The sequence below is a fragment of the Haliotis rubra genome, unplaced genomic scaffold (assembly GCF_003918875.1).
Source record: "Haliotis rubra isolate DU_JTF1 unplaced genomic scaffold, ASM391887v1 Scf56, whole genome shotgun sequence".
Classification (NCBI taxonomy): domain Eukaryota; kingdom Metazoa; phylum Mollusca; class Gastropoda; order Lepetellida; family Haliotidae; genus Haliotis; species Haliotis rubra.
The window spans coordinates 128,919-152,695 of NW_025767257.1; the positions used below are offsets into that span (position 1 = coordinate 128,919).

At 42.7% G+C, this 23,777-nt stretch overlaps 3 protein-coding genes across 3 annotated transcripts in view; 1 reads left to right on the top strand and 2 right to left on the bottom strand.

The window, feature by feature from the left end:
- Positions 1-8,667, top strand: part of LOC124253964 (fatty acid desaturase 2-like) — a 30,568-nt gene extending 21,901 nt beyond the window's left edge. The window contains 2 exon segments of the mRNA XM_046687812.1: positions 2,700-2,825; positions 5,210-8,667. Coding sequence (XP_046543768.1) covers positions 2,700-2,825; positions 5,210-5,258 — 175 coding nt within the window. The 3' untranslated portion in view covers positions 5,259-8,667.
- A 402-nt stretch (positions 8,668-9,069) lies between these two features.
- LOC124253974 (proteoglycan 4-like) lies at positions 9,070-10,290 on the bottom strand. Its single transcript, XM_046687828.1, has 2 exons — positions 10,270-10,290; positions 9,070-10,068 (listed from the first exon to the last, which is right to left on the bottom strand). The coding sequence occupies exons 1-2, from the start codon at positions 10,288-10,290 to the stop codon at positions 9,070-9,072; spliced, it is 1,020 nt and encodes a 339-aa protein (XP_046543784.1).
- Positions 10,191-23,777, bottom strand: part of LOC124254005 — a 69,972-nt gene continuing 56,385 nt past the window's right edge. The window contains exons 17-28 of the mRNA XM_046687869.1: positions 22,517-22,706; positions 22,147-22,201; positions 21,509-21,630; positions 18,655-18,789; positions 15,939-16,021; positions 15,609-15,696; positions 15,370-15,483; positions 14,184-14,286; positions 13,309-13,483; positions 12,252-12,474; positions 11,602-11,690; positions 10,191-11,042 (exon numbers count right to left, since the gene is read on the bottom strand). Of these exons, the coding sequence (XP_046543825.1) occupies positions 10,931-11,042; positions 11,602-11,690; positions 12,252-12,474; positions 13,309-13,483; positions 14,184-14,286; positions 15,370-15,483; positions 15,609-15,696; positions 15,939-16,021; positions 18,655-18,789; positions 21,509-21,630; positions 22,147-22,201; positions 22,517-22,706 (1,489 nt within the window). The 3' untranslated portion in view covers positions 10,191-10,930. The remainder of the gene's footprint in view (positions 11,043-11,601; positions 11,691-12,251; positions 12,475-13,308; positions 13,484-14,183; positions 14,287-15,369; positions 15,484-15,608; positions 15,697-15,938; positions 16,022-18,654; positions 18,790-21,508; positions 21,631-22,146; positions 22,202-22,516; positions 22,707-23,777) is intronic.

Consider the following 23,777-nt stretch of genomic DNA (forward strand, 5'->3'; position numbering starts at 1 on the left):
CCAACTGCAATTCACCACCATGCTGCTGCTCCGGCAGTTAGGATGGCTGTTGTACATTGTGGAATCGAAACAACATCGATCCAGAGACCCCACTTCATCGATCCATTGTTTGACACCAGTCAAGGGATGATGTTCCGCCCTTCAAGACAGGTGGATGAAGATCTAGCGATGTGTTGCTCCAGTGCTATCTCAGTGGCAGGAGCTACTAGGCTTTCTGACATCAGATCAAGCCCTAACATACAGAGTTCAGCTTCGGCCGTTACAGCATTTTTTGTGCCCATACCCTTAGGCCGACAATCCCAAGGAATTGATTCATCTTCCCGAACCTGTCACGCCGAAGACCTGGGTTCGAATCCCCACATTGGTATAATGTGTGAAGCCCATTTCTGGTGTTCATGCATAATACAGAAGCTGTTGACCACCAGCAAGATTCTGCTGCTTTTGGTCGTGCACTAAGTCCTAACCAGCAAGAAGTTAGTTTGTTGACCTAAGAAGCCTGGCAGAGCCAAACCCAGTACCGGGGCAACCTGCTTTTTCACCCTCAACCGGAACTACGCCTCTGGTCCTCTCAGACCTTGGTGCATCTCCAGAGATTACTCATAGCTAAGGCTACTCTCGTCAAGTAGCCACAGCTATCACTTCAGTTCATCGTAATTCGACCCGTTCTTTCTACGACGATAGTGGAAGAAGTTTGAAGGCTGTTGTAACATTAGGGAAATCCATTTCCCAATCTGCCTCTACTGAGGTCGTTTCTGCATTCCTGCATCATCTCCGTGCTACTAGGGAACTCAAGGTTACTACGTTAGCTACCTAACTGGATGCTATCAACTTGGTTTGGCTACTAACACGGGTACGAAGACCTCCACTCTTCCAGAATTGCAGAGTTTTCTTCACTTCTACAACTCACCGACCAGTCCAGGAAGTTCAGACTTCTGGCCTGGGAACGGTCCATTGTCCTTCTTCATGTGATTCTACAGACTACAAACCTTTAGAAGACAGGGACTACTGCTGCTCGTATATCTGAGCTTCACGCGCTTGTTGTCAATCGCATGCGGTTCGAGCAGAAGAAGCATGGCAAGGTTTTTCCCTGGGTCTCCACTGGGACTTCATCGTGAAAAACCAACTGCCAGGGCAACTGGACCGTATGTTTACCATTCCCCCATTGTCCATCTTTGGGCCTGATGATACTGAAGATTTGACACTCTGCCCTGTTAGGGCTTTGCACCTTTACCTTGCTGCCTCCAAGGATCGTCAATGGCTACGAAAGCGCCTCTTCATACCCTTGTCGGCCGCTTCAAGAGCCACATTGGCTTTCTGAATGCGTGGCGCGATCCTGTGAGCCTCCACTTTGCAGGGTTGCTGCCGCCAATCCTCATGAGACTCCTGCATTAGCCTCGACGATTGCCTTCCATTGCAACTGCTCCTTGACCGCTCTCATGGAAAGTTGCTTCTGGCATTCAGATATAGTCTTCTCTTCACATTAACATTAACATTAACCTGTCTGTCACAGATGTCCTGGGACTACGCTAGTTCGGACCTCAGCAGCTTACATCAGCCCACCAACGCAGTTGAGGGACAGTTCTGCTTGCGAGTTACTGCTTCTTTCTACATATGGAACAAAGTTGAATAGGATCTCAATCATTGTTCTCAAGTTATGGGTTTAAGAACTACTTCACTTGGCTTCCATACCAAGGCATCGGAATATGCCGATGCAGAGGTGTTCGACATTCACGCTTACTGTCCTCTACTCCACGGAGCAATTACGTCAGTGAAGTGTGACACTCCCGAATTCCAGTGGATTTCGTTGCGTTCCGACTCCGAAGTTGCCGGGCAGATACTTTGACTAAGCTTATGCAAAGGAGTGAGGGTCAATTTGATGCTGTCCTGTAACTGAATGTTGAAACTTGGAGTTCCCGAGTTGTGCTTCTCTTTCACCCGGCCCTGGTTGTCGTCTGTGGGGGTCTTCTCGAAGCAGGGGCTGGCACGATTATTGTCAACCAACTTTAATTTACGGGGGTACCTTGAAAATCGTGGCGAAGTGACGTGAGACATGCTTAGTAAGCCAAGGAGTTCAAGAGAACTCAGCACAAGCATAGGAGTTGTGTGCATGAATAACAGGCCTCCCTTGTGCATCGCTATCTACGGTCGTTTCCAGTCTACACAGTTCCTGCTGTTCGCACTGTAAAAAACACAGGGTATCTGCGTCCCGCCGTGGGATAAGTGCATACCGTGAGATAGGATGGGTTTAAAAATTTGAAAATTTGAATATAAATTGTATATTTATATACTTTTCCTATCTCATGCGACGGATTCCCGACCATCCTCTCCGCTATGCAGATTCTCCAAGATGGATAGTATCCAGTGGCTCCAAGAATGAGAATGATGATTCGGAGATAGTCAGCAGCTAGTGGTGCATGCCGCATGCTTTGCATGAGAGCTAGGAAGCTGTCTTATAATGAAGGTAGCATGGAGTGCTTGGGTGGATGGACAAGAGAGGCCTAGGGAAAAAGTTTACATCGTTCCACTCAGTGTCGAATCAAGAGAGAGAAGTGCATACCGTGAGATAGGATAAGTATATAAATATACAATTTATATTAAAATTTCAAATATTTGAATTTTGATATGGTATGTGTTCAACTTTCCATTCATGAGACTGGATGTGAAGACTGACCTGAGATACGTTATCTGTTCTGTTTCAGTCTATTTCCCACAATGCCTCGCCACAACTACTCCAAGGTGATGCCTCTGGTCAAGTCACTATGCAAGAAACATGGCATCACTTACAAATGCAAAACACTATATAGATCATTTGCAGATATATACAGGTGAGTTCCTCCAGTCTGCTTTTCAGAAAGGCAGTTGTGCGATTTTGTCATGGGAACCAATGTCTCATACATCAGTAAAGATCCGGGTTAGAATTGATCTTCAGTAAACCATGCTTGTCGTGAGAGGTGACTAACGGAATCGGGTATTCACGCTAGCAGGCTTGGTTGACACATGTCATCGTATCCCAATTGTGTAGGGTGATCTTAAGTGTGTTGATCTTCTCCCTATCTGTAGTTGATGTTAGGAGAGTGTTGATCTTCTCCCCATCTGTAGTTGATGTTAGGAGAGTGTTGATCTTCTCCCTATCTGTAGTTGATGTTAGGAGAGTGTTGATCTTCTCCCATCTGTAGTTGATGTTAGGAGAGTGTTGATCTTCTCCCCATCTGTAGTTGATGTTAGGAGAGTGTTGATCTTCTCCCCATCTGTAGTTGATGTTAGGAGAGTGTTGATCTTCTCCCCATCTGTAGTTGATGTTAGGAGAGTGTTGATCTTCTCCCCATCTGTAGTTGATGTTAGGAGAGTGTTGATCTTCTCCCCATCTGTAGTTGATGTTAGGAGAGTGTTGATCTTCTCCCCATCTGTAGTTGATGTTAGGAGAGTGTTGATCTTCTCCCCATCTGTAGTTGATGTTAGGAGAGTGTTGATCTTCTCCCCATCTGTAGTTGATGTTAGGAGAGTGTTGATCTTCTCCCCATCTGTAGTTGATGTTAGGAGAGTGTTGATCTTCTCCCCATCTGTAGTTGATGTTAAGGAGAGTGTTGATCTTCTCCCCATCTGTAGTTGATGTTAGGAGAGTGTTGATCTTCTCCCCATCTGTAGTTGATGTTAGGAGAGTGTTGATCTTCTCCCCATCTGTAGTTGATGTTAATAGAGAGTGTTGATCTTCTCCCCATCTGTAGTTGATGTTAGGAGAGTGTTGATCTTCTCCCCATCTGTAGTTGATGTTAGGAGAGTGTTGATCTTTTCCCTGTCTGTAGTTGATGTTAGGAGAGTGTTGATCTTCTCCCCATCTGTAGTTGATGTTAGGAGAGTGTTGATCTTCTTCCCATCTGTAGTTGATGTTAGGAAAGTGTTGATCTTCTCCCCATCTGTAGTTGATGTTAGGAGAGTGTTGATCTTCTCCCCATCTGTAGTTGATGTTAATAGAGAGTGTTGATCTTCTTCCCATCTGTAGTTGATGTTAGGAGAGTGTTGATCTTCTCCCCATCTGTAGTTGATGTTAGGAGAGTGTTGATCTTCTCCCGTCTGTAGATGATGTTAGGAGAGTGTTGATCTTCTCCCTGTCTGTAGTTGATGTTAGGAGAGTGTTGATCTTCACCCCATCTGTAGTTGATGTTAGGAGAGTGTTGATCTTCTCCCCATCTGTAGTTGATGTTAGGAGAGCGTTGATCTTCTGTAGTTGATCTGTAGTTGATGTCCCATCTGTAGTTGAGAGTGTTGATCTTCTCCCCATCTGTAGTTGATGTTAGGAGAGTGTTGATCTTCTCCCCATCTGTAGTTGATGTTAGGAGAGTGTTGATCTTCTCCCTGTATGTAGTTGATGTTAGGAGAGTGTTGATCTTCTCCCCATCTGTAGTTGATGTTAGGAGAGTGTTGATCTTCTCCCTGTCTGTAGTTGATGTTAGGAGAGTGTTGATCTTCTCCCCATCTGTAGTTGATGTTAGGAGAGTGTTGATCTTCTCCCCATCTGTAGTTGATGTTAGGAGAGTGTTGATCTTCTCCCCATCTGTAGTTGATGTTAGGAGAGTGTTGATCTTCACCCCATCTGTAGTTGATGTTAGGAGAGTGTTGATCTTCTCCCCATCTGTAGTTGATGTTAGGAGAGTGTTGATCTTCTCCCCATCTGTAGTTGATGTTAGGAGAGTGTTGATCTTCTCCCCATCTGTAGTTGATGTTAGGAGAGTGTTGATCTTCTCCCCATCTGTAGTTGATGTTAGGAGAGTGTTGATCTTCTCCCCATCTGTAGTTGATGTTAGGAGAGTGTTGATCTTCACCCCATCTGTAGTTGATGTTAGGAGAGTGTTGATCTTCTCCCCATCTGTAGTTGATGTTAGGAGAGTGTTGATCTTCTCCCCATCTGATGTTGATCTTCACCCCATCTGTAGTTGATGTTAGGAGAGTGTTGATCTTCTCCCCATCTGTAGTTGATGTTAGGAGAGTGTTGATCTTCTCCCCATCTGTAGTTGATGTTAATAGAGAGTGTTGATCTTCTCCCCATCTGTAGTTGATGTTAGGAGAGTGTTGATCTTCTCCCCATCTGTAGTTGATGTTAATAGAGAATGTTGATCTTCTTCCCATCTGTAGTTGATGTTAGGAGAGTGTTGATCTTCTCCCTGTCTGTTGTTGATGTTAGGAGAGTGTTGATGTTTTGTATCTGTTGCAGCTCCCTCAAGAGATCGGGTGAACTGTGGTATGATGCCTATCATGGGTGAAGCCAGACATAAGATGCCATATCACGCACCAGACCACCTTGAACAGCTGGATCATCATCACACATCAGTTGGAGGGCAGAGGCCCGTGTTGTAAAGGTTTACTCCCATAAGAACTACATCCCATTTGAACTACATCCCAAATTAACTACAGGGATTAATTATCTAAGTAGAGGCACCACCATGGCATGTAATGAGCACAGCCCATCAGCTCACCCAGAAGAACTCAGTGTAACAAAATGTCAAACACCTCGATGTGGAACTTGTTCAATCATAACTAAAGACTGCAAATTTACATTTTGTGAAGGCAAACTATATACATGTACTATCAAAACCAACCTGAACTGCAGCAGCTAAAATGTTGTATATGTTTTATTTGTTTTCTGTTGGGCAAATCCATTAAGCAGACGCAGGTGACAGCATGTAGTTAATCTGTGCACCGGACCATAACATAACATGTGTTGTGTTAAGCTGTTGTGCTTATGGGATGTAGTTCTTACTGTTGTACAAGAGGATCCCTATTTTGATTGAATACATGACCATACTGTTTTATGTTGACATTGTTGCCATGGTTATGTGTTAAGTGCTAAATGAACGGAAAACTTGTTAGTGTTTTGTTGATGGGCCTTCTGTTCAAATCCTACCGTAATTCTAAAGTAAATTTCAAACTGTTGAGACCTGAGCATGTCATGTTTGGACAATGGTGGGATCTAAATGACAGATGTCTTTGTTTGTGATGGTTAGTGATATGCTTATTTCACAAATTCAGAATACTGGTTCCCTGAGCCCAGTCTTGCATGTGCAGACAGTTTGATTGGTTAAGGATATGGTGGTCAAACAAGTATTATACATAGAATGAGACTAGTATCATGTCATTCCTTATTCTGTCATCCGGCAGTTGATAATGATTGTCTATGAGAATCACTAGTGCTGCATCAGTTGTGTGAAACAATCTCAGTACAGCTGTGTTGTAAGGAACAGAGGCCAGCACCTCATTGTATAATCTGATCTTAACTGTAGAACTGTTTAGACTTCTTTGAAACTCAGTTTGCAAAACAGTTAGCTCAACAACAACAAAAAAAGTGGGGGTGCGAAGAATAGGGATTCCTCATGTTCCTTTGATCTTAAGACAACTTTTGACAGGATTTTAGATAATATATTTATATTGACAGCCATAGTTTATGCGTGGATTTTTCAACGTATTTATATTCTGACACTGACACAGATATTTATTTCTGATTAACAGAATAAAATACCCACTGATTTTTGGTTACATGTATTTTTTCTCACAATTCAGTTGTGCATATTGTCTGTTGCATTTATTTACAATGGAACAATTTTATAGTGGGTGTGTCTGTGATTGTGGGCATTACTCTCTGTGATGATCACAGATGATGAAGGCGCAGTAGTGTAAACGTTTACTGCTGTTCACTTTCTAAATACATTGAAATACATATATATTTCTGTTGATTCATGACATTTAACAAAGTGTATTTATAGCATTGATTCCTTGTTATTCTGGTCTTAGAACCGTCATTAGGAGACAATAGTTGAGTTGATAGAGTTAGCCAATAAATGTTATTTTCTGCTGATTATTACACACACTTCTTGACAGGAATCCTTTTCGTACCAGAACAGACACTGATTGATAAGGCAGAGCAATGGTCCATATGCTGTGAGTCTCGGAGTCCACAGAGAGGTCCTTCACACAGGACATTTCCAATCTGAATCTCAAGTGAAGTTTAGTGTGTTTTATTGAAGGCTGGGGGGTGGGGTGGGGGGTGTCAGACCTATACACATGGGGTGTGGCCACGTTGCCTGGTCAAAGCTAAGCAAAGCAGTTTTCAAGTACACTCTAATTGACTTACTGGTTCATGATTATATAATCTGTAGTATCAAGAAGGCTATTTTGAAGACTCAGTCTACAAAACATACATTTTGAAAAATTATTTGTCTTTTTTGAAATCCAGATTTCAGTTTCCCACTGTATCAGTCAGATGGCCAGAGGAGGTGCATTTCCATGAACAGTTTCATCTTTCACTGTTTTCCAGGCAGGCAGTGAAAATGCCCCCCTCCCCTGATCCTCTGCTGTGCAGGGTTATGGTTGTACACTCTCCTTGATGCTGATGCTCTATTCTTTTTAGAGGGGGTGATATTTGTTTAGTATTTTTCATCGTTATCAACACTTTAACCGTTTAAATTTAGGTCTGATTTATGGTGAACATTTGGCGTCCTAAGTTCTGTATAACAATAGAACTGGCTACATCAGTGCTTGAACTTCTAGGACCAGCTTGGGAATCAGAATGAAGGCCTCCTTCACGGCACACACATTCCCTGAGCTTCCATAATGTTGTCCTAATACACTGGTGTTAAGTGCACCATGGCAGACTTCATGGGTGGAGTGTCTGTAGTGTTAGTTAATATAGAAATAGCCTTGTTTTTGTTACAGTTTGTTTTTTATACATGAAGTGCATAGATAGCTCAATCAGGACTTACTGTCTTGTCTCAGGTGATACTTTTTTGGGACCACAACAGACAGTTGTGTATCAGCATTATTATGTATTGTGTCTTTAAAATACATTGTAAGTTTGTAATCATATGTACAGCTTGCAACCAGGCAGGTGGCATTGGGAGTGTAGTATTGCTACTCAACCTGTTTGATTGATTGTTGTAGAATTTACAGCCAATATAATCATGGTCAGTTATCAGTTAATGTAAAAATACCTCATGAGGCCAGTAATTCATTGAGAGATCATGGTCAGTTCCTCATGAGTAATGTTTTGTGTACAATGTCTTTACAGTCATGGCAGTTCTTGTCTGTGTGTTAGCAATTGCTGTATCCTGAAGATGAAATCCGTCTCAGGACGTTGAGAGCTGAAGCCAGTGTTTCCAGCTACGTATAGGCAGTCACACAAACCCAGACCTGTTATATAACTCTGCTTGCTGGTGTGGTGTTCGGATTCTTTGATGTGTCACATATTCCTCATTAGGACTTCTTCCTGGTTAAACCATGAATGTACAGACTTGCAGAGAGCAATGATTGAGAGTGCTGTTATATAAATAAATGGGCACTTCTTACTTCGTACCAGACTGTTATCTTTGTTATCCTGGGATCATGCTGCTCGCCAGCAGTGGCCCTGAAGAAGGTGAATGAGGAGTATGTTTGCTTCTGGAACTTGAATTAGCCAGTACACCAATTTACCCAATAATCGGTGATTTCTCATTATTGGGACCACATATACTTACTTCCGTACCTCAACATCAGCAACCTTTCTTGTACATATCTGAATCATGTCTGTAGTTCATGCAGGAATACTGTTGGGGGAGCTAACAGAATGCTCAACTTCATGACAGCTGTATGTTTTATACGTTCTGCCTCAGCTGTATGTTTGAAATAAATTTCTACACAAGATTCTTTGTCCCCTTGTCTTAATGAGAGAATGTCTGTGTGTAGTCTGTAGTCAGAACCAAAAAATGTACAATAATGATGAACCAAAAAATGTACAATAATGATCAATAAACACATTCAATCAACCCAGTCACAAAGTCTGACAAACAAATATGCTCATGACCGCTGTTGTTCCTGTTGGGTCAGGAAGGATGCAGCTGTTCCTGCCAGGGTTGGGATGGTTGAAGCTGTTGTTCCTGCCTGGGTTGGGATGGTTGTAGCTCTTGTTCCTGTCAGGGTTGGGATGGTTGTAGCTGTAGTTCCTGCCAGGGTAGGGATGGTTCTAGCTGTTGCTCCTGCCTGGGTGGGGATGGTTCTAGTTGTTGTTCCAGCCTGGGTAGGGATGGTTCTGGCTGTTTCTCCTGCCTAGGTAGATATGGTTCTGGCTGTTGCTCCTGCCTGGGTAGGGATGGTTCTAGCTGTTTCTCCTGCCTGGGTAGGGATGGTTCTAACTGTTTCTCCTGCCTGGGTGGGGATGGTTCTGGCTGTTGCTCCTGCCTGGGTGGGGATGGTTCTGGCTGTTGCTCCTGCCTGGGTGGGGATGGTTCTGGCTGTTGCTCCTGCCTGGGTGGGGATGGTTCTGGCTGTTGCTCCTGCCTGGGTGGGGATGGTTCTGGCTGTTGCTCCTGCCTGGGTGGGGATGGTTCTGGCTGTTGCTCCTGCCTGGGTGGGGATGGTTCTAGCTGTTTCTCCTGCCTGGGTGGATGGTTCTAACTGGGATGGGTCTAACTGTTTCTCCTGCTCCCTGGGTGGGGATGGTTCTGGCTGTTGTTCCTGTTGCCTGGGTGGGGATGGTTCTGGCTGTTGCTCCTGCCTGGGTGGGGATGGTTCTGGCTGTTGTCCTGCCTGGGTGGGGATGGTTCTGGCTGTTGCTCCTGCCTGGGTGGGGATGGTTCTGGCTGTTGCTCCTGCCTGGGTGGGGATGGTTCTGGCTGATGTCCTGCCTGGGTGGGGATGGTTCTGGCTGTTGCTCCTGCCTGGGTGGGGATGGTTTCTGGCTGCTGTTGCTCCTGCCTGGGTGGGGATGGTTCTGGCTGATGCTCCTGCCTGGGTGGGGATGGTTCTGGCTGTTGCTCCTGCCTGGGTGGGGATGGTTCTGGCTGATGTTCCTGCCTGGGTGGGGATGGTTCTGGCTGATGTTCCTGCCTGGGTGGGGATGGTTCTGGCTGATGTTCCTGCCTGGGTGGGGATGGTTCTGGCTGATGTTCCTGCCTGGGTGGGGATGGTTCTGGCTGATGTTCCTGCCTGGGTGGGGATGGTTCTGGCTGATGTTCCAGCCTGGGTGGGGATGGTTCTGGCTGTTGCTCCTGCCTGGGTGGGGATGGTTCTGGCTGATGTTCCAGCCTGGGTAGGGATGGCTCCTAGCTGCAAGCATCCCACAGACACATGGAAACTTTTAGTGTTTCCCTTGAAAAGCTTTCTCTTCCTTGTGTATCACAAGAAGATTATTACAGTAAATAGTTTAACAAAAACAGAAACACACCCGATTAAACAACACTGTTTTTATGAGCTGTAACAAATAAACCTAATTTATTCTAAGTATTTAAACATACAAAACATGACAACCTTCCTGAGCTGGTTGAACATAGTAATACTGAGAATATCACAAAGACAGATAGAAAAACTCTCATAAACTGTCCTGAGATTTAATGGTGAATCCATCTCAAACTACTAGATGACACTGCAGTTGTTGGCATTGATTGATCAATTAATTACATTTTCAGAAAGATCATGCGATCAGAAACTGCTGCTCGCTTCTTGTTGGATGACTTCTGCTCGGTTCATGTAGGGAGGAGCAGTTTACATGTATTTATAATCAGTGAACTGAGTCATTACACAAAAGCAGTTGGATCAAGAAAGTGTATTTCAAAACCAACAGGTGAATCAATGTAAAAGTACTTATGGAGATAATGAGTATTACGTACCCTGCATACACTTGTTCACATAAACAAGTAACACCTCTTCAACAACATTTCTCATAAATGAGAATAACAAACATAAATAATATGTTAAAAACCATAAAACATTGATAACTATACATCTCAAAGTGCTTATCAAAACTCATACAAGGCCTCCAGAATATCACAGTCAGAGGGAAACAAGCCTGCTTGTGTAACTCCTACAAGTAATATACAAGTAGGTAGAGGTGCTCATGCATCAGTTTCAGTGAGAACATAAGGACATATTGTTGATTGTTCTGCTGCTGGTCCTACACTCTCAGGCTCTTCTAGGGGCACATCAGTGCTGTGGTGATGTAGTCCACCTTAATGTTGTTGCTGATGGTGAAGCTACGACTCTGTGCGATGGGATAGTATTGGCGCTCTGTACACATGAGGGTTCTACAACACAAACAAGACAATCATCAGCCCGCTTGCCTGTTCTGATGGGGGTAGAAAGCAGGGTTTCATCCTATACTCCCATGATCCTCCAAGATTACAAACATTCCTGTGTTTATACAGGAGAAAGGCTACACAATTCAAATAGCATTACTTTCTAAAGTTAACAAATAACATGAACATGGGTTATAGTAACTTCACAATCATGATATTTGTCTGAATGTGTGTGTAGACAGTCAAAGTAACTTTGTTTGAATGTGCAGTATAAATGTATAGACAGTCCAGATGTCTGAATGTGTAGACAGTCCAGACGCTGTCTGAATGTGTAGACAGTCCAGATGCTGTCTGAATGTGTAGACAGTCCAGATGCTGTCTGAATCTGTAGACAGTCCAGATGCTGTCTGAATGAGTAGACCGTCCAGATACTGTCTGAATGTGTAGACAGTCCAGATGTTGTCTGAATGTGTAGACAGTCCAGATGTTGTCTGAATGTGTAGACAGTCCAGATACTGTCTGAATGTGTAGACAGTCCAGATGTTATCTGATTATGCAGACCACTTACCTTCTGGCCAATAGTCTATGTTGGTTGACGTCCATACTGAGGAATTTGGGTGTGGTCACGACCGGCTCTTGAACAAGCTCTGAAGGTCCCTGCAAAAGAAGTTCTACTTTAAATATATCTAAACAACAAGTTATACAAAGGTCTCAAGATCATGTAAGCCTAGAATATGTTCAGAAGTTTCAGCAGATTGTTTGGCTTGCACTTGAAACATACATGTGAGTACACAAGGGATAAAGAGTAGCCAAAGTTTGTACTGTGCCTCCAATCAAGTGTAAGAATGTGAACATGACTGACGCCACTCAGGGTGGTCACCCGTTTTAACCGTCTTTTGTTTCTGTTCTACCTAAATTCATCTGTGCTACAAGGGAGTACAGCGTGTTGTTTCCACAAAAACATCAGTTTTTTGCTTAAATATCCTGACTTACTCTATAGGTTGTAACAGTGCTGACTAGTACTGCACAATGAGGTCATATTAACTAATACTATTATAATACTTTTATATAAGTATATACATTTCTTCAACTTTACGTTGATGCTATAATGGTGTGTCATCATCTGGACATTAATGGGCTAGATTCACATAATGCATCCCTGCATCCAGATGTTATAATCCCTCCACAAATGGCTGCATGATGTTGAACTACACTTACAGTCTGCCACATAGGCTGATCAACCTTGAAGGTGAGAGGAATGGTGTTACCCACAATCCCAGTGGAAGGGCTCAACTCTTGCATCTTGCGGGGTGGTGCTTTGATGGCCTTTATTCTTTTTTGATTAGTAACTGAATGTAACGGCTTGGTTACTTTTCGGGAGTTGTCCTTAAAAACTGGATGGATGAGAAGAACCCCTGTATCAACCAAGACCTCGTTGAACCTACAACACAGAGCAGTGTGACAGATGGCAGGAAATGTCTCCATTACTAATACCCACAATACACCAACTACACTTCAGGTGTTTCTGTCTCTACACCGACACAGTCAGATGTCACTGGCTCTACACCGACACAGTCATATGTCACTGGCTCTACACCGACACAGTCAGATGTCACTGGCTCTACACTGACACAGTCAGATGTCACTGGCTCTACACCGACACAGTCAGATTTCACTGGCTCTACACCGACACAGTCAGATTTCACTGGCTCTACACCGACACAGTCAGATGTCACTGGCTCTACACCGACACAGTAAGATGTCACTGGCTCTACACCGACACAGTCAGATGTTCCTGTCTCTACACCGACACAGTCAGATGTCACTGGCTCTACACCGACACAGTCAGATGTCACTGGCTCTACACCGACACAGTCAGATGTCACTGGCTCTACACCGACACAGTCAGATTTTACTGGCTCTACACCGACACAGTGATATGTCACTGGCTCTACACCGACACAGTCAGATGTCACTGGCTCTACACCGACACAGTCAGATTTTACTGGCTCTACACCGACACAGTGATATGTCACTGGCTCTACACCGACACAGTGATATGTCACTGTCTCCATACTGACAGTCAAATGTCACTGGCTCCATACTGACAGTCAAATGTCACTGGCTCTATACCGATATTCAGATTTCACTGGCTCTATACTTATAGTCAAATGTCACTGCTCCATACTGATAGTCAAATGTCACTGCTCCATACTGACAGTCAGATGTCACTGGCTCCATACTGACAGTCAGACGTCACTGGCTCTATACTCACACTTGTAGAATCTGCTTGAAGATGTGCCTCCTCTCTGTCTCCAGTTTCTGCATCAGAGGATGGTGAAGCGACAGCCCGGTGTGCAGCCGATGTTGCATGTCCTCCATGTGACCTTTGATCTCCAACCGCTGGTCAACACTCAGCATCTCTTCCTCAAGGACTGTTGTTACCTTACCTAAAACAGATTTCACCTCCTCAGAGAGTGCATTACCCAACGTTACACCTCCAATCCCCGCCTCATACTACAACATAGAGAGCACCTTACACCAGCTTTACACCTTACACCTACCTTACACCAATGCCATTCTGACCACCTTACACTATTTATACCCCACTTCAGGTCTCGTTGCCATGGTTTCCTTTGCTGAAAGTGTACTTGTATTTGCCGATACACTTTACCAAAAAGTATAGGTGTATCATATGATATGCCAACACTTTTACTCTGTATGTAATAGAGGTGTGACGATACCGAAATGTCACTGTCACGTATCGTGATATCTTGGAACGATACGATTCGATTCGATGCATATCACGAGATGCTATCTTTAGTTATTTTCTTTTAAAAAGTATATTTTGATAGCAAGTAACAGTGTAATTTTTACATAACTGTCAATTTCTAGTGAACATTAACAATTTTTAGGTCAACGATACATATCACAATACGAACAAAAGTATCGATATATTTATCGTCGGATTAAGTATCACGATTATCGATACCATATATCGTCACAGCTCTAGTATGTAATGTACTGATTTTATGTGGGTATCAGCACAGTACATAGGTGTTTCCATACTAGAAAATGTGAAGATACTAGTACCAACTAGGGCCACCCAATCATTATCTCTCACTGACAGCTTCTAGTACCTAGACTTACTTTCAGCCTCCCTGACAGCACAGTGTGCGATGTATCGCTCAATGAGGTAACGGAATCGCTTCCGAGGAATTTCCAGGGCCTGGTGTAGCAAACCTGAAGCCATCTGCATTAAACAAAACAATCCGCAACTGTCACAACCCTTCAACATCTCCGTGAAAAAAACTATCTTCATGTTTTAATCCAAACAAAGCAATCTCCATTTAAATATAGTGGCTTTGTTAACTATACAAATTATCACTAAAAAAAATACACCAGGTCATTCTATAATGTTCTTGTCTCTCAAGAGGCAGCTGGGTCGCAGAAGCTCAAAGGCTGACAGCGGTTCGGCTCGCAGTCCACTATGGATGCCAGTACTTTTCCTCCCAGCCTGTCACGTTCTGATGGGCTCCCTAACGTTTTTCACATTTTGATCAATGTTTTGACACGTTTTGTGCGTTCTGTCAAGACTTTCTACGGATGAAACAAGGATGCCGGCCAGCTTTGGACCACGTTTGTGCCCCCGGTATAAAAAAAAAGAAGGCCTCGCAAGGAATAGCAGCCATTGTATCCTGAGACACAAGAGCAGCATGAACCCCCAAGATGAAGAACATTTTGTGTTTGTATGTTTGCTGGGGGCATACATCAAGTCCTTGTGTCAGCAAGAATGCCAGCATCAGCTGCAGAGATGGAATGCCAGAGAACACAATGTGCCGTATCTCGCTGGCCCTGTAATGCGTCGTGATAGAACGGGACAAATCAGCTACCATATAACCTAGCCTGCTGTGAGAACCTGGACAAACGGGCAGCAAGGGTGAAACAACCGTAACAAACCGCCAAACAAATGTGGCCGAACATGACAAAACTTGAAAGGACTGTGAGATGCTGTGGAATACACATGCCTCCCGTCCCACTACAAACCGTCTACAAGTTCTGTTACGTGCTGTCACGTATTGTTGCGTTCCCTCCGTATTACTACGGCCTACTAGGTTTCTCATTAGTACTGTGACTGCTGTGGCAAATTTTTTAACAGTTTCAAAATCTGGCATTGCATCCACGGCAATCACAGACTCTCACGTTTTGTCATTCAGTCCCCCTATGTTGTCTCACGTCCATCCCATTTTGCCCCCATTTCACTACATTTCGGTGAAACGGGGCTACTGTGGCCACCAGGAACTTAGTGTAACCCTAGCATAAGGCTTTGTCTCACCGAATGCAGCTCATGGGAGATTCTGTTCTCCTTGAAGGCTGTTTCAAGGAGCTGCAGGTTCTTCTTCTGGTCTGCGATGCTCAACTGAAGCTGCTGTTCTTGAACTGCTCGTCTCTATAAAAATGACAATCTCAGTCACACTATGTAGGTACGTGTCAATGCTCTTAAGGTTCCTTATGTCGACAAACTGGCTCTAAAGGTTTACATGATACATTAATAATTTTAGCATAATAGTGCACCTCTTTGAACTCTGTTTTGATTGCTGTAACCACTGTATTTTCTTTCTCCTTGACCTTCTTCTTAAGAGTCCGGACAAAGTCATCTTGCCTGCAAACATGAAAGAAATTGTTGCTCAGATCAAGGTAGACTACATTTATTCAAACATCTGCTTCTATCAAGCTGTACAGATCGGACATGACCTACAATAGTCTAGGCTGTACACAGTAAGTCATGTAAATTGGGAAATATACAGGCAAATCTGGTAACAATTAGTGAAGATATTATGGAACAACAGAACATAGATAAATACCTGAAGTTCAAGCAATCTGAGAATTCAAAGTACAACTTACATATTGTCCATCTCTTTTTGCTGGTTCTGGTACATATTCCAAACCAGCTTATAGCGGTCCAGTAGACACATGTACTTGTTCTCCTGTACAACACAACACACATGTACTTGTTAACCTGTACAACACAACACACATGTACTTGTTCTCCTGTACAACACAACACACATGTACTTGTTAACCTGTACAACACAACACACATGTACTTGCTCTCCTGTACAACACAACATACATGTACTTGTTCTCCTGTACAACACAACACACATGTACTTGTTCACCTGTACAACACAACACACATGTACTTGCTCTCCTGTACAACACTACATACATGTACTTGTTCTCCTGTACAACACAACATACATGTACTTGTTCACCTGTACAACACAACATACATGTACTTGTTCACCTGTACAACACAACACACATGTACTTGTTCACCTGTACAACACAACATACATGTACTTGTTCTCCTGTACAACACAACATACATGTACTTGTTAACCTGTACAACACCACACACATGTACTTGCTCTCCTGTACAACACTACATACATGTACTTGTTAACCTGTACAACACAACATACATGTACTTGTTAACCTGTACAACACAACATACATGTACTTGTTCATCAGTACAACACAACACGCATGTACGTGTTCATCTGTACAACTCAACACGCATGTACTTGTTCATCAGTACAACACAACACGCATGTACTTATTCATCTGTACAACACAACATACATGTACTTGTTCATCAGTACAACACAACACGCATGTACGTGTTCATCAGTACAACACAACATACATGTACTTGTTCATCTGTACAACTCAACATACATGTACTTGTTCATCAGTACAACACAACATACATGTACGTGTTCATCAGTACAACACAACATACATGTACTTGTTCATCTGTACAACTCAACATACATGTACTTGTTCATCAGTACAACACAACACGCATGTACGTGTTCATCAGTACAACACAACATGCATGTACTCGTTCATCAGTACAACACAACACACATGTACTTGTTCATCTGTACAACACAACATACATGTACTTGTTCATCAGTACAACACAACACGCATGTACGTGTTCATCAGTACAACACAACACGCATGTACGTGTTCATCAGTACAACACAACACGCATGTACGTGTTCATCAGTACAACACAACATACATGTACGTGTTCATCAGTACAACACAACATGCATGTACGTGTTCATCAGTACAACACAACACGCATGTACTTGTTCATCAGTACAACACAACATACATGTACTTGTTCATCAGTACAACACAACATACATGTATGTGTTCATCAGTACAACACAACACGCATGTACGTGTTCATCAGTACAACACAACATACATGTACGTGTTCATCAGCACAACACAACATACATGTACTTGTTCATCAGTACAACACAACATACATGTACTTGTTCATCAGTACAACACAACATACATGTACTTGTTCATCAGTACAACTCAACATGCATGTACTTGTTCATCTGTACAACTCAACATACATGTACTTGTTCATCAGTACAACACAACACGCATGTACTTATTCATCTGTACAACACAACATACATGTACTTGTTCATCAGTACAACACAACACGCATGTACGTGTTCATCAGTACAACACAACATACATGTACTTGTTCATCTGTACAACTCAACATACATGTACTTGTTCATCAGTACAACACAACATACATGTACGTGTTCATCAGTACAACACAACATACATGTACTTGTTCATCTGTACAACTCAACATACATGTACTTGTTCATCAGTACAACACAACACGCATGTACGTGTTCATCAGTACAACACAACATGCATGTACTCGTTCATCAGTACAACACAACACACATGTACTTGTTCATCTGTACAACACAACATACATGTACTTGTTCATCAGTACAACACAACACGCATGTACGTGTTCATCAGTACAACACAACACGCATGTACGTGTTCATCAGTACAACACAACACGCATGTACGTGTTCATCAGTACAACACAACATACATGTACGTGTTCATCAGTACAACACAACATGCATGTACGTGTTCATCAGTACAACACAACACGCATGTACTTGTTCATCAGTACAACACAACATACATGTACTTGTTCATCAGTACAACACAACATACATGTATGTGTTCATCAGTACAACACAACACGCATGTACGTGTTCATCAGTACAACACAACATACATGTACGTGTTCATCAGCACAACACAACATACATGTACTTGTTCATCAGTACAACACAACATACATGTACTTGTTCATCAGTACAACACAACATACATGTACTTGTTCATCAGTACAACTCAACATGCATGTACTTGTTCATCTGTACAACTCAACATACATGTACTTGTTCATCAGTACAACACAACACGCATGTACGTGTTCATCAGTACAACACAACACGCATGTACTTGTTCATCAGTACAACACAACACGCATGTACTTGTTCATCTGTACAACACAACATACATGTACTTGTTCATCAGTACAACACAACATACATGTATTTGTTCTCCTGTACAACACAACACACATGTACTTGTTCATCTGTACACACATATAATGAGGGCATTGGCCTTATCTCTATCATACTACAGCAACGTGATTCCACATTGAGGTTCTCCATATGTATCTCACAGAGTCTGAACTCACACACTCAGAAACCCTCCCCTGCAGTTTCCTGATTTGCTGCCTGTCCTTTCTTCGACCTCGAGTATTTGCATGCTTCACTGGCGATTTCATCACATCACGGATCTTGGAGGGCTTACGAATCTCTTCCATACGCACCTGGTGATAAAGGGGGACAACCATGGATTGCATGTTTGTGGAAAGCTTAATGATGTACAGAACATGCATATGTACGAGGGGATATCAAAAGGTTCTAATTATCACCAAGACTTATTCAGGGTACAAACTTTATTTTGCTTTCTTGTCCTTATGATTTCTCTACATAGTCACCATCCCGAGTTACACATTTCTGCCACCGTTTCTTGACCTTGCGCAGAAGGCCCCTGAATAGAGGCCTCTGAATAGAAGGCCCCTGATTTCATGCACCTTGGCCTTTTTCGGAGGTGATGACGTGGCATGTTTCCACTCTTTACTCATCTCTTTTGTCTAAGGATCATACAAAGAGACCCAACATTCGTCCATGGTTACAAGACATCTGAAAAAATCCTCTTCATCCTGCTCCAGAAGCTCCAGTGCCTGTCGTGACATGTCCCGTCGAGTCTGTCAGGTCAGTAAGCGAGGAACCCAACGCTGACACTTTGGACATGTGCAGTTGGTTATGAATGATGTTCCATGCACTGCCATAGCTCAAGTCGGTCTCATGCATAGCCATGTGTATTATTGCACGGCGATCTTCCTGAACCAGCGCCTCGACTTTGTTCACGGTGTCCAAATCATCAGTAAGTGAGGGGGGTCCACTTCTTGGCTCATCTGTGAGGGACATGTGACCAGTTTGGAAATTCCTTTTCGATGTCACAAGAGTGTCATAAGATGTGCTATCATCACCATAAACAGATTTCATCCCATCGTGAATTTTATCCTGATTGCTGAATAACTTCTTGGTGATAATTGGAACTTTTTGATACCCCCTCGTATGTAAATGTGTTTGATATAGGCATCTCCTGTACCATTGTTTGATGTAAGCACCATTTACCAGTGTTTGATGTCGGTTTTCCCTTCAGTGTGTGATGTTATCTTTCCCTTTACCAGTGTTTGATGTAAGCACCATTTACCAGTGTTTGATGTAAGCACCATTTACCAGTGTTTGATGTAAGCACCATTTACCAGTATCTGATGTAGGCTCTTTCTTTATCAGTATCTGTTGTGAGTTTCCCCGTACCAGTGCTAGATGTAGGCTTTCCCTTTATCAGTATCTGTTGTGAGTTTCCCCTTACCAGTGCTAGATGTAGGCTTTCCCTTTATCAGTATCTGTTGTGAGTTTCCCCTTATCAGCGTTAGATGTAGGCTTTCCCCTTACCAGTGTTAGATGTAGGCTTTCCCCTTACCAGTGTTACATGTAGGCTTTCCCCTTAATAGTGTTTGATGTAGACTTTCCCCTTACTAGTGTTAGATGTAGGCTTTCCCCTTACTAGTGTTTGATGTAGGTTTTCCCCTTACCAGTGTTTGATGTAGGCTTTCCCCTTACTAATGTTAGATGTAGGCTTTCCCCTTACTAGTGTTTGATGTAGGCTTTCCCCTTACTAGTGTTAGATGTAGGCTTTCCCCTTACTAGTGTTTGATGTAGGCTTTCCCCTTACTAGTGTTTGATGTAGGCTTTCCCCTTACTAGTGTTAGATGTAGGCTTTCCCCTTACCAGTGTTAGATGTAGGCTTTCCCCTTACTAGTGTTAGATGTAGGCTTTCCCCTTACTAGTGTTTGATGTAGGCTTTCCCCTTACTAGTGTTAGATGTAGGCTTTTCCCTTACTAGTGTTAGATGTAGGCTTTCCCTTTATCAGTGTTAGATGTAGGCTTTCCCCTTACTAGTGTTAGATGTAGGATTTCCCCTTACCAGTGTTAGATGTAGGCTTTCTCCTTATCAGTGTTAGATGTAGGCTTTCCCTTTATCAGTATTGAGGTACGCTCTTTGTCAGTGTTTGATTGAGGCACTCTCTTTGTCAGTGTTTGATTGAGGCACTCTCTTTGTCAGTGTTTGATTGAGGCACTCTCTTTGTCAGTGTTTGATTGAGGCACGCTCTTTGTCAGTGTTTGATTGAGGCACGCTCTTTGTCAGTGTTTGATTGAGGCACTCTCTTTGTCAGTGTTTGATTGAGGCACGCTCTTTGTCAGTGTTTGATTGAGGCACGCTCTTTGTCAGTGTTTGATTGAGGCACGCTCTTTGTCAGTGTTTGATTGAGGCACTCTCTTTGCCAGTGTTTGATTGAGGCACTCTCTTTGTCAGTGTTTGAATGAGGCACGCTCTTTGTCAGTCTTTGATTGAGGCACGCTCTTTGTCAGTGTTTGATTGAGGCACGCTCTTTGTCAGTCTTTGATTGAGGCACTCTCTTTGTCAGTGTTTGATTGAGGCACTCTCTTTGTCAGTGTTTGATTGAGGCACTCTCTTTGTCAGTGTTTGATTGAGGCACGCTCTTTGTCAGTGTTTGATTGAGGCACTCTCTTTGCCAGTGTTTGATTGAGGCACTCTCTTTGTCAGTGTTTGATTGAGGCACTCTCTTTGTCAGTGTTTGATTGAGGCACGCTCTTTGTCAGTGTTTGATTGAGGCACGCTCTTTGTCAGTCTTTGATTGAGGCACTCTCTTTGCCAGTGTTTGATTGAGGCACTCTCTTTGTCAGTGTTTGATTGAGGCACTCTCTTTGTCAGTGTTTGATAGAGGCACACTCTTTGTCAGTGTTTGATTGAGGCACTCTCTTTGTCAGTGTTTGATTGAGGCACTCTCTTTGTCAGTGTTTGGGGTTCAGCCACCCTCCTCACCAGTGTTTGATACAGCTATCATCCTTGTCAAGGTTTGATACATACACAGTATTTACTCTGAGACTCACCTCCATCTGGTGGAAGACTTTCTTCTGATCCACAGGTGGCTGACTACCAACAGTTCCTGCCTTCTGCATCACCTTGATAGCCAGCATTGTGTGGTTCAGAACCACCTCTATACTGTGCAGGTCTGTCACCATAATAAATGCACTATGGTTAGCTCAGAAACAAAACTACAGGAAATACAGCGCAGATGATTAATATTCACATTTTTACCATTTTAGAAATAAACAAACAGGGATCATCTAATCTCCCTATCCATACTGTTTACACATTCTATATGATTCTCTACTGACGTCAGCTTATTGTTTTATGGTTTAAGGGTTTCCTAGAAACTCTCAGTAAGGTCTTTATACAGACTATCTCTCTGTCCTGGGGATATTCTATAGAAAATCCACTGATTCCCAGACGGTAACACCTGTAAAGTGGGTTTAACATGTTTAGAATGTTCCTTGTTTAACACTTATTTTGCTACTGAGCATCCTTTGAGTTTTCATCTCCCCAGTCTGACTTTCTTAACAAACCCTTGGAGTGAACCTGAAAGTTGAGCTGAAGGCATGTCAAAATTGTAAATGAAACTTTATGATATGGGTAACATACAGCAGACAATAATGACATAAAGCAAAGACTGAGTAATGCAACTCACAATCAACAGTGTTGGCAGCCAAGTACAAAAGGACATCCTTGGGGTCCTGATTCACCTGTGAAGAAGTAGACAGAAGATAGAGAGGAGAAATAGACAAGTTTAGTCTGCCAGGCAGATGGAGACAAGGGGAAATAGATATGTTTAGTCTGCCAGGCAGATGGAGACAAGGGGAAATAGATATGTTTAGTCTGACAGGTAGATGGAGACAAGGGGAAATAGATATGTTTAGTCTGACAGGTAGATGGAGACAAGGGGAAATAGATATGTTTAGTCTGACAGGTAGATGGAGACAAGGGGAAATAGATATGTTTAGTCTGCCAGGTAAGTAGAGCCTGACAACAATTATTTCATGAATGATTACTATAGTTACATTGTCATGTAGCAGCTTGGGAAGTTGTTGAAGTTGGCTTGCAGAGTCCCTGAAGCCTTCCTTGTCCAGTGTATTGGCCACCTGGTCACGGAAGTGGACGATGCCACGCTGCACACGCATGCAGTCCTTCATAATGGCCTGTATCTGGTCCTTGTGGAGCTGCTCTAAACGCCGCACCGTGGCATCATTTCTAAACAGAGACACAATTATCAGCATTCAGGATAGCCTCATCACTCAGCACACTAAAGCAGGACATGCCTGATCAATCAGTGCTATGTTGTTTAACGCTACTTTCAGCAGTGTTGCAACTATATGATCATCTGCTTTATAACGGTGGTATGATCTACACCAAAACGTTGTATATATGGCAATAAAGAAATTGTCTATCAATCAAACGTGTTTCTCTTCATCATACCAGCTTCTAAATGTCACTTAAAGAAGTTATATGATGGTGGTCTGTAAATAATCAAGTCCTCACCACACAATCCAGTGATTGACATCATCAACACTGACCTATGCCACTGGGATACAATGACATGCAGTAACCCAACATGCCAAGTTGCTTCTCACGACAAGCTTGAGTTCCTGAAGATCAATTTTACTGTGGATGTTCACATCTCAAACTATCAGTTTATTCTAACTTACAGAATCACATACTGTACAATTATATGAAATAAATTTTATCTGATGGACTTTTCACCAAGTTAAAAAAAGACAGTATTGAAAGTAAGATTTGTTGAATTTTTCAAAACAAATCTGGAGGCAAACATGTTGAAATATATTCTTGACCATTAGAAATGGTTCAAAATTTGTATATCATGCACAGTGTCCATTCTTGTAGTAGGGTACATTCCTGAAAACTCTTCCACCAATGCTGCCTCACTTGAAGGTGAATATAATCCAAAATTGTAAATTTTATTATAAATTGTATATTTATATACTTATCCTATCTCACTGTATGCACCTCTCTCTTCTTCTACGACCATGTGTGGAAACCTGCTGTAGGCTAAGTTGAATCAAATCTTGCTGGCCTCTGACCCGCCCTGACCTCTGCCCCCCACTCCAACATCAACACCGGGTCAATCATCTCTGTAAGCGTGGAGCTCAAGCTCAGATGATCATGTGACTACCTGTGCCTGTCATTCTCGTCTTGGAGCTTCTAGTAATCTGTGATGTGGGGCAGGTCGGATGGGTCCTATCGCGTGAGATAGGATAAGTATGTAAATATACAATTTATAATAAAATTTACACATTTTTAAAC

Bases quoted from the DNA above. Each gene is read 5' to 3' on its own strand.
- LOC124253974 (XM_046687828.1), bottom strand. From the start codon at position 10,290: ATGTTCAACCAGCTCAGGAAG. The intron at 10,069-10,269 runs GTTGTCATGTTT...GGATGCTTGCAG, and splicing joins TGTTCAACCAGCTCAGGAAG to CTAGGAGCCATCCCTACCCA.